The sequence below is a fragment of the Acanthisitta chloris genome, unplaced genomic scaffold, assembly GCF_000695815.1.
Source record: "Acanthisitta chloris isolate BGI_N310 unplaced genomic scaffold, ASM69581v1 scaffold14439, whole genome shotgun sequence".
Classification (NCBI taxonomy): domain Eukaryota; kingdom Metazoa; phylum Chordata; class Aves; order Passeriformes; family Acanthisittidae; genus Acanthisitta; species Acanthisitta chloris.
Window position 1 is genome coordinate 7,419 of NW_008692069.1, and position 9,178 is coordinate 16,596.

The 9,178-nt window shown below is 56.4% G+C and overlaps 1 protein-coding gene across 1 annotated transcript in view; it reads left to right on the forward strand.

Moving 5' to 3' along the window:
- Positions 1–380: 380 nt before the first annotated feature.
- LOC103809657 (kinesin-like protein KIF21B) overlaps positions 381–9,178 on the forward strand; it is a gene marked incomplete at both ends in the record, with an annotated part of 9,908 nt that continues 1,110 nt past the window's right edge. The window contains 9 exons of the mRNA XM_009082512.1: positions 381–603; positions 952–1,134; positions 4,741–4,890; positions 5,076–5,210; positions 5,538–5,705; positions 6,191–6,306; positions 7,442–7,637; positions 8,550–8,739; positions 8,847–8,910. Of these exons, the coding sequence (XP_009080760.1) occupies positions 381–603; positions 952–1,134; positions 4,741–4,890; positions 5,076–5,210; positions 5,538–5,705; positions 6,191–6,306; positions 7,442–7,637; positions 8,550–8,739; positions 8,847–8,910 (1,425 nt within the window). The remainder of the gene's footprint in view (positions 604–951; positions 1,135–4,740; positions 4,891–5,075; positions 5,211–5,537; positions 5,706–6,190; positions 6,307–7,441; positions 7,638–8,549; positions 8,740–8,846; positions 8,911–9,178) is intronic.

A 9,178-nucleotide genomic window follows, 5' to 3' on the forward strand; every position in this document is an offset into this window, starting at 1 on the left:
GAGGAAGCTGCAGACCTTGATGAGGTCTGACTTCAGTCTCCTCTTCTCCAGGCTGACCAAACCAAGTGCCCTCAGCTGCTCCTTATATGGCCCCTCTAGGCCCTTCGCTGTCCTCATGTCCTTCTTTTGGAGACTCAATAATACCTTTATGTCCTTTTTATATTGTGTCTGAGATTGCACACAGCCCTCATGGTGAGGCCACAGCAGTGCAGAGCAGTGGGGGACTGTTCCCTCCCTTATCCAGCTGCTGTGCTGGACTGGACGCAGCCCAGGGTGTGTTGGCACAGAGTATAGGCTGTGCTTGCATCCTCAGGACCAGGCTGGTGTCCCCAGCTGGGGTGAGCTGCAAGGCTGCCCTCAGCCTGCTTCTCTTCCCACAGGATCCGTCCCCAGCTGCCCAAAGAGAAGATAGAGGGATGTCACATCTGTACCTCAGTGACACCCGGCGAGCCCCAGGTGCTGCTGGGGAAGGACAAGGCCTTCACCTATGACTTTGTCTTTGACCTGGACACGTGGCAGGAGCGGATCTACACCACGTGTGTGGGGAAGCTGATTGAGGGCTGCTTCGAGGGCTATAATGCCACCGTGCTGGCATACGGGCAGGTACGGGCCCTGCTCTGAGGGCTCTGGCCTGGGCACTGGGCTTTCCAGCAGCACTGGGGATGCTGAGAGGACACCTGCAGAGGTTAAGGAGGGGTTGGGGGCTGTGGGTTCCTGGATGTGGAGTTGTCTCTGGCTGGGTGAGAACTGGAGCAGAGGGTGGCCTTGGATGGGAGGAGAGGACAGCAGGGCTGGGGTGGGAGCGTGGGAGTCAGTGTAGTGGTGAGGATCAGAGTGGCTCAGAAGGAGCATTTGGGGAGCCTGAAGTGGCAGGTGGAAATTGTGGGGTGCATTGGACAGAGCTGAGTCTGGGAGGGCCCAGCCAGCTCCCCCCTCACTGTCTCTGCACAGACCGGCGCAGGGAAGACGTACACAATGGGCACTGGCTTCGACATGAGCATCTCCGAGGAGGAGCAGGGCATCATCCCACGGGCCATTGGCCACCTCTTCAGCGGCATCGAGGAGCGCAAGCGCACGGCCGAGAGCCGAGGGGTGGCGGCACCTGAGTTCAAAGTCAGCGCCCAGTTCCTGGAGGTGGGTGTTGAGAGGTCTGAGGGACACCGTGGCCCTGCCCTGTACTTGCTCCATTCCCATGCCTTGTACTCCTTGAGTCCTTCATGTCCTGATGGCTCCCTGACAGAGTTGGACCCCACAGCAGGTGTGGGGAATATGTGCCAGGACAGTGGAGACTTGAAGCACCTGGACGTTATTGAACTCGTGATGGCTACAAACTGAGTGGAGAGAGCTCCCCACGTGGGGAAGGGGCTTATGGCTTGGTCTCCTGGAGATTCAGGGTGTCTCGGCTGTCTTATCTCTGTTTGAGGTCAGCAGTAACAGAATACCTGCTGCCCTGGGTCTGGACCAGTGTTCCCAGTGAAACAGCAAGAGAAGAAAGTGCTGCTCTTGTCAGGGCTTGAGGAAGGGCTATGCTATTTCCCATGTCCTTTGTTGCATCTTTGGCCGGAGAAAGTTCCATTTCATACCCTCCCACCTCTGCTCTGGCCTCTCTGTTTCAAAAGCCTCTTCTGTTTACTGCTTCATTCCCTAGATAAGTTTGTCCCAGGAAGCCCATGGACCTCATGTGTCAGCAGCAGTTTCCCTGGGGGGTGCTTCTATGGTGAAAGAGCAAAGAGGTGTGAGTGGGAACTGATTTAAGGCCCCAGTGAGAAAGTACAGAGTACTGTTGAGCATATCTGAGCTCCTGAGCAAATTTCATCTGGTTAGGGGCCTGGCCTGGGGTGCACCCAGAGGAGACAGGCAGGGAGAGGCCCCATGCTGTGGCCTGGCCTTCAGGTGGCTTTGTTGGCCATCATATCTGGGTGTCTCCAGATGTTGATGGTCTGGAGAGGGGAAGCAATGCCCAAAGTCACCTCCTTGCTGGAGAAATCCTTCCCAATTAGCCCTGCATCTGCAGAGCCCCTGTTAGCTCCCACGGTGCTGTTGTGTCCTTCTCTTCCCATCACTTGGCCTCTCAAGCTCCTGGCTGCCTTCCCAATTGTGCTCGGCTCGTGGGCCTCTGTTCTGAGGATCCTGTGGGCTGGGATGGAAATAGGGACAATTTCCTGCCTGTTCTGAATTCCTAGGGGATGAACCCTGTCAGGCTTTCTCCCTGGTGGGGCTGGGACATAGCTCTGCCTTTCCTGGGCTGTAGGGTCAGATACCTCAATGTGTCCCCTTACCCTATATGGCATATTTTCTCTTCACTCTCAGACCCCCATATCTGCTGTCCAGAGATCTTCTGCTGCCCAGTTATAGTCTTCCTGCCTCAGTTTCTCCCTCTCAGTTTGGGTAGACCCGACACTGCCCCAGGAGCTGGGTGACCTGTTTGCTGGGGTTGGAACATGTGAAGGATGAGCAACGGGGGGAATGCTTGTGCTGCCTCTGTCCCAGGCCATCCTAGGAAGTATCTCTGCAGACCAAGAGGCAGACCTGGAGGTGACAGAGCAGTGGCCCTGCATAGGGTTGCACAGCTGCCATGGGCATTTCCTGCCTTTCTCCATCACCTCTGACTCCAGTCGGTTTGGCTCTCAGCCTCAGATGTTTGTCTGGTGGCTGCGGCGGTGGGAGGTGCGATCAAAGATTCCTCTGCTGTGTTTCAAAGCTGCTTAATGGGGACACTGACACTGACAGCCCCAGGGTGGGGGGTAACTTCCAGTTGGCATGGCTGGAAGGCTCTCCAAGGGCTCTGTTACAGGTGGGGAGACAAAACCTGCTGCCTGGCGGCCCAGTGACCAAGGCTATTAGAGCCTGTTGAAGGCTTTGCTCACTGGTCCACCCTGACAGTACAGACCTTGAACCCACAGCTCTTGAGCTGCTGTGCCCTGTCCTGCAGCCACCCTCATCCAGGTGACCCAGGAAGGGTTTGGTGGTGATAATGGCTCTGCTGTGCCAGCCGGGGCATGTGGCTGCATCAGGCACTGGTCACCAATCTCACTGTCCCAGCAGGGGCACAGGATTTGTTCCTGCCCTGTGACTGTGCTCCTGGGAGCGGTCTCTGGAAGCAGGGTTAAACCCTCAGTGAGCCTGGTTGCACCTGGGGCAGCCAGGGACGGATTAGCCTGATCCGTTCTCTGGCCAGGAGCCTGCGTTCATCGGGTGACCCTGTGCTCGGCATCGGGACGTGGGTGTGCGAGGGTGACACTGAGCGATGGTAGCAGAGGCACGGACGGACGGACATCCGTCTGCCTCAGGGCAAGAGAGGATGCTGCAGGGTCAAGATATGGATGGGGACATCCTCTGTCAGCTCTGGGGCCACACTTGTCCAGCACTCTCTGATCCCCCTTGTCCTCTTTCCACCTGGCAGATGTGACCTCAGAGAGCTGTGATGGGAGTGGGGCTCCACCGGCTCGTGTGGCCTGGGGCTCCCCAGGTGAGCCAGGAAGGTCAGGGCCATGTGTAGCTCCTGGGTGTCTGCTCAGACCCTGGGGGCAGGACTCTGAATGTCCTGTTCCTGCAGAGCTGCTCGTGTGGGCCAGGGACAGGACAAGACTGGGTAGTGGGTACCAAGCCAGACTGCAGCTCAGAGCTTTGTGGGGCAGACAGGTGCATGGATGCACACCTATGCACAGGTGTGCACACATGCACCTTCCACTGGGCGTCTGTCATGGTTTAACCCCAGCCACTGGCAGAGCATGAAACGTAAGAAAGAAAATGTCCTTGATTTGAGATAAACACGACCTAGCAGAAACCAAAACATCAGTGTGTTATCGAAATTATTCTCATTCTGAATCCAAACACAGCACTGTACCACCTACTGAGAAGAAATTAACTCCAACCCAGCCAAAACAAGCACAGCATCCTATCCCAGCTGGTGTCTGCAAGGGCAACTCAGAGCACTCCAGGCTCAGGGCAGAGTGGCTGGAAAGCTGGTGGGAAGGGCCCTGGGGATGCTGGTCAGCAGTGGCTGAACATGAGCTGGCATGTGACACTGGTGAGGCACCTCAAATCCTGGGTGACAAGAGGGGCATTGAGGTGTTGGAGCATGTCCAGAGAAGGGGATGGAGCTGGGGAAGGGTCTAGAGCACAAGTCTGATAAGTGGCTGAGGAGGCTGTGCGGACTCAGCCTGGAGAAAAGAAGGCTCAGGTGGGATCTTCTTGCTCTCTACAACTCCCTGACAGGAGGTGCAGCCGGGTGGGGGTTGGGCTCAGCTCCCAGGGAACAAGTGACAGGACAAGGAAACAGCCTCAAGTTGTGCCAGGAAAGGTTTAGTTTGGATATTATGGAAAATTTCTTAACTGAAAGTGTTGTCAAGCCCTGGCACAGGCTGCCCAGAGCAGTGGTGTCACCATCCCTGGGAGTGCTAAAAAAACATGGGGGTGTGGCAGTTGGGGACAAAGTTTAGTGGTGACCTTGGCAGTGGTAGGTAAGTGGTTGGACTCAATGATCTTAGAGGTCTTTTTCAGCTTGAAGGATTCCACGATTCTGTGCATCATCTCCTCTCTGCATGCACAGACTTGTATGTCCTCTCCTTACACTTGCATACACACCAGCTCCCCTGCTCAGCCTTGCACACACATGTAAGCACACCACCAGCTACAGCACGTGTGCCAGCAGGGTGCCAGGGGTCAGCTTCTGCCAGCCCCACCATGCTGGGCTCGAGCAGCCTCAGCTTACCCCGTGCCCACTGCTGCCCTGTGCAGCTCTACAATGAGGAGATCCTGGACCTGTTTGACAGCACCCGTGACCCTGATGCACGCCACCGCAAATCCAACATCAAAATCCACGAGGATGCCAGCGGGAGCATCTACACCACGGGGGTCACGTCGCGCCTCATCAGCTCGCAGGATGAGGTGGGTGTGGGATGGGGCAGGCACAGGGCAGGGGTGGCAACTGGGTGCCACCAGCCAGGGATGTGCTATGTGGGGACAGCCTGGCAAGGGGGAACTGTCCCAGGAGGGTGATGGGAGAGCTCAGTCTGTCCTGACACCCTAGAAGGGTCCTTCAAGGTGTCCTTCCCTGCCCTGTGTCATTGTAGCTGATCCAGTGCCTAAAACAGGGAGCTCTTTCCCGCACCACCGCCAGCACCCAGATGAACGTGCAGAGCTCCCGGTCCCATGCCATCTTCACCATTCACCTGTGCCAGATGAGAGTGTGTACCCGCCCAGAGCTGGTGAGACGTTCTTCTGCCTTGTGGCAAGGCTGTTCCTGGGTCCCATGCCCAGGCAATGCATGCAGGTCCTTTGGGAAGTGGAGAGGGTTTGAAGTCTGGCAAGGAGAAGTGGGGATTTGTCTGTTCCAGTCATGGCCAGCATTGGGATTTAATGGGAGCTGAGGGTGAGCTCATCCAAGGTAGGGATGGTTCAAAGCAAGCTGCTGTTGGGATCTTGTCCCCATCTCCAAGGGGCTGAATGTGGAGGGTGACATCTGAATCCAGCCAAGGGAACTTCTGCCCACTCTGGGTCTGGGTTGGTGACCCTTCTTGTGTCCCTGGCTGCAGGTGAACGGAGAGGTGACTGGCCTCCTGGATGGATCCCAGCCCACCACTGAGTATGAGACCCTCACAGCCAAGTTTCACTTCGTGGACCTGGCTGGCTCAGAGAGGCTGAAGCGGACAGGTGCAACCGGCGAGAGGGCGAAGGAGGGGATCTCCATCAACTGCGGGCTGGTACGGCCCTGGTGGGCAGTGGGAGTGGAGACTCAGGGCCTGCCTGGGAGAGCCTGTGAGGTTTCTGGGTCCTGCTCAGAGCTGCTCTGTGCTGTTGGGGTGCTGCTCTCTTGGCTGGGGTTTGTGCTAACCCAGCCCTGAGGGCATCCTGCACAGTGCCAGTGGCGAGAACTCAACTTTGCTGCTGAGAGCAGAGCTGTGGGAAGGGTACATGGGTGCAAGTGCCCAAAAGGGTGAGGTCTGATAATTTGAACTTTAAAAAATCACTCCAGGACTCAATGCTGCTTCTCAGTGCAGGATGGGAGAGAGGCACATACCAGGGAAGGGGTGCGAGTGCTGAAACTGGCAAGGATAGCCGCACACCTCCATTTCGTGCACCCCAATTCTGTGCCACAGCACATGCCCCAGGCCTGATGTGCTGGCTATGTGGCAGCTGTATGCTCAGCCAGGGCTGAATTTTGAGGGGCTTCCCTTTTTGTTGGTAGCTGGCCTTGGGGAACGTCATTAGTGCCCTCGGAGACCAGAGCAAGAAAGTCGTGCATGTGCCCTACCGTGACTCCAAGCTCACCCGCCTGCTGCAGGATTCCCTCGGGGGCAACAGGTAAGGGGGTCCCAGGTGAGGGCTGCGGGGCTCTCGCCCTGCAGATGGGACCAAGGGGCTATGCAGCCATGGAGGAGCTGTTTCAGGGCTCCAGTGGCCGCTTGATGGGGAGGGAATGCCTTCTTCCAGGCACGACTTTGCACATGTAAAGACCTGTAAAGACTCATCAATCCCAGGCACAATTAGCAGCTTTGACAGAATTAGCCCTTGCAGATCTGGGACTTGGCAGGTGGTGTTGCCCAGAATGGAATGGATTGAATTCCCTGTCTCTTCTCCAAAAAGCCCCTTCTCTTTGGGCAATCCCAGTACAGGTGGGCTGGCTGGTGGGGGCTGCCTTTGCTCAGTACTGTGTGATGTGTTGCTCAGGTGGTCCTGTGGGTGCTCTGGCTCTGGGATGGATGAACCCAGTTTATACCTTGGTTATTGTGCTGGTTTGAAAGCAAACCAGTGAGAGACTCCAAGTCAGAAATAGAATTTAATAGGGAAAACCAAAAAAAATGCAACAGTACAAAAAGAAACCACTGACAGAGTCAGAAAGCAACCTGACTCCCTGTCAGTCAGGGTGTTGGTAGGAGTCCGATTAAATGGTGGTTGCAGTCCTCCTGGAGTGAAGAGTCTGTTGAAGCAGAGATCCTGTAGATCTGATCTTCATCAGGTAGCTCTTGTGGTAGCTCTTGTCCTCTGGGAATCCAGTAGGTAAGGGCTCCTTGTGCTGGTCCAACCCCCAGATTATATCCAGGTGGGAATGCTTGGCTCCTCCCACTGGGGTGAAGCATCTTACATGGGGAAGATGTAATTCTATGGGTCATGGGGTGGGTCCTTGACAGCCCATTAAACTGAGATAGCTTCCTGAGGGAGCCATCAGGGATGAGTCATGGTAGGAGATAAGGAACACTGCCCCACCTGCTTTAACAGCTTGTGAAGATGATGACAGAATACATACTATTGGTTACACCCTACATTGGAAACACATTGTAACCTAGGACAGTTATAAAACACAGAAGGGCCCAGGATGGATCCCCATGCAGGACAGGTGTCTGGGGACACGTGGCCTGTGCTGGGACCTGGGTTTCTAGCTGCTGATTTGCTGTAGGGTGGAGGGAACTGTCTTTCACCCTGCCCTTCCGTTCCCAAGCCAAACCATCATGATTGCCTGTGTGAGCCCATCTGACCGGGATTTCATGGAGACCCTGAACACGCTCAAGTATGCCAACCGGGCTCGCAACATCAAGAACAAGGTGGTAGTGAACCAGGACAAGACAAGCCAGCAGCTCAGTGCCCTGCGGGCCGAGATCGCCCGGCTGCAGATGGAGCTGATGGAGTACAAGGCGGTGAGTGGCCCAGGGGAACCCTGGCTGGTGACAGAGCCTCACAGTGCTGCTCACTCACTGCCCCACCAGTGGGAGGGGGGAGAGAATCAGAAGAGTAACAGTCAGAAAACTTGTGGGTTGAGATACAGACAGTTTAATATGTAAAGCAAACCAGGGAACTCATTCCCCATGTCCCGTTACAGGCAGGTGTTCAGCCATCCCCAGGAGAGCCCAGCTCTGTCGTGTGCAATGGGGGCTTGGGAAGACACTTTAGATGTCCCCTGCCTTTTTCTTCCTTCCCCCGGCTTTATACGCTAAGCGTGACATTCTATGGTCCAGGATGTCCCTGTGGTCAGTGGGGGCAGTTGTCCTGGCTGTGTCCCCCCAAGCTCCTTGTACTGGTGGGGCAGGGTGAGAGGGCAGGACAGCCCTTGGTGCTGTGCAAGTCCTGCTCAGCAGGAGCTGTATCATCCCTGTGGGATCAGTGCTGTGCTCAACACAGGTCCAAACAAGCTGCTGTGAGGAGAGTTAACTCCATGCCAAGCAAACCCAGCTGATGGAGCAAACCTGGCGAGGAGGCAAGGGCAGGTGCAGAATGCCCTCTGCTTGTGTTTGAATTGGGGCAGGTTTAATGGGGTGGACTGTCCTGCCTCCCACTCCATGCCCCTATGGATAGGGGTAACTGCTTTGAGGGTTCAGGAGGCTTAAGAGACGGAGTCTTGTCTCCTGCCTGCCACAAGCAGGGCAAGTTTTGGGGTTGCTAAGGCAGGGAGAAGCCCTGAAGCATCTCTCCCCCTCTGCCTGTTCGTCTCAGGCCTTCCTGGTCCTTAAGTTTGTTTCCGTCGTGTCCCTGGGATGCCCTCAGGAATGCAGTGGTAAGTCTCCATGTCCCAGCTCATCCTGCACTCGGGGGCTCCCCTCCTATCCCGACAGGGCAAGCGAGTCATGGGGGAGGATGGTGCCGAGGGCTACAGTGACCTGTTCCGCGAGAATGCCATGCTGCAGAAGGAAAACAGTGCCCTGCGCATGCGGGTGAAGGCCATGCAGGAGGCCATTGACGCCATCAACAGCAGGGTCACCTACCTCATGAGCCAGGAGGCCAACCTGATGCTGGCCAAGGCAGGTGAGGCTGGGCTCTAGTGTATGCTGGGGTGGGTCAGCCCAGGCAGTGCAACTGGGCCAGGTACAGCCCATGTCTGCCTTGACCCACCTGTGCCTCTGCCCCTCCAGGTGATGGTAACGAAGCCATTGGCGCCCTTATTCAGAACTACATCCGGGAGATTGAAGAGCTGAGGTGAGTGGACATGGGGCTGGTGAATCACTGGGGTCCCCGTGTTGGGGTCCAAGCCCCAGTGTGGCTCACAGCTCACTGCTCGCAGCATCACGGTGGCGAGCCGTGAGCCAGGTGGAGTGGCAGCTGATGGCACTGCTCTCCCTGGGGCTGCAGGAGTCTCACTCAGCCTTGGTGCCAGGCAGTGCTTCAGCCATCATTGTCCGTGGTGTGGGCGTTGATGGAGGGGGAGATCCTGTTGGGAGTGCCTGGGGTCTCTCAGGGATGGCTG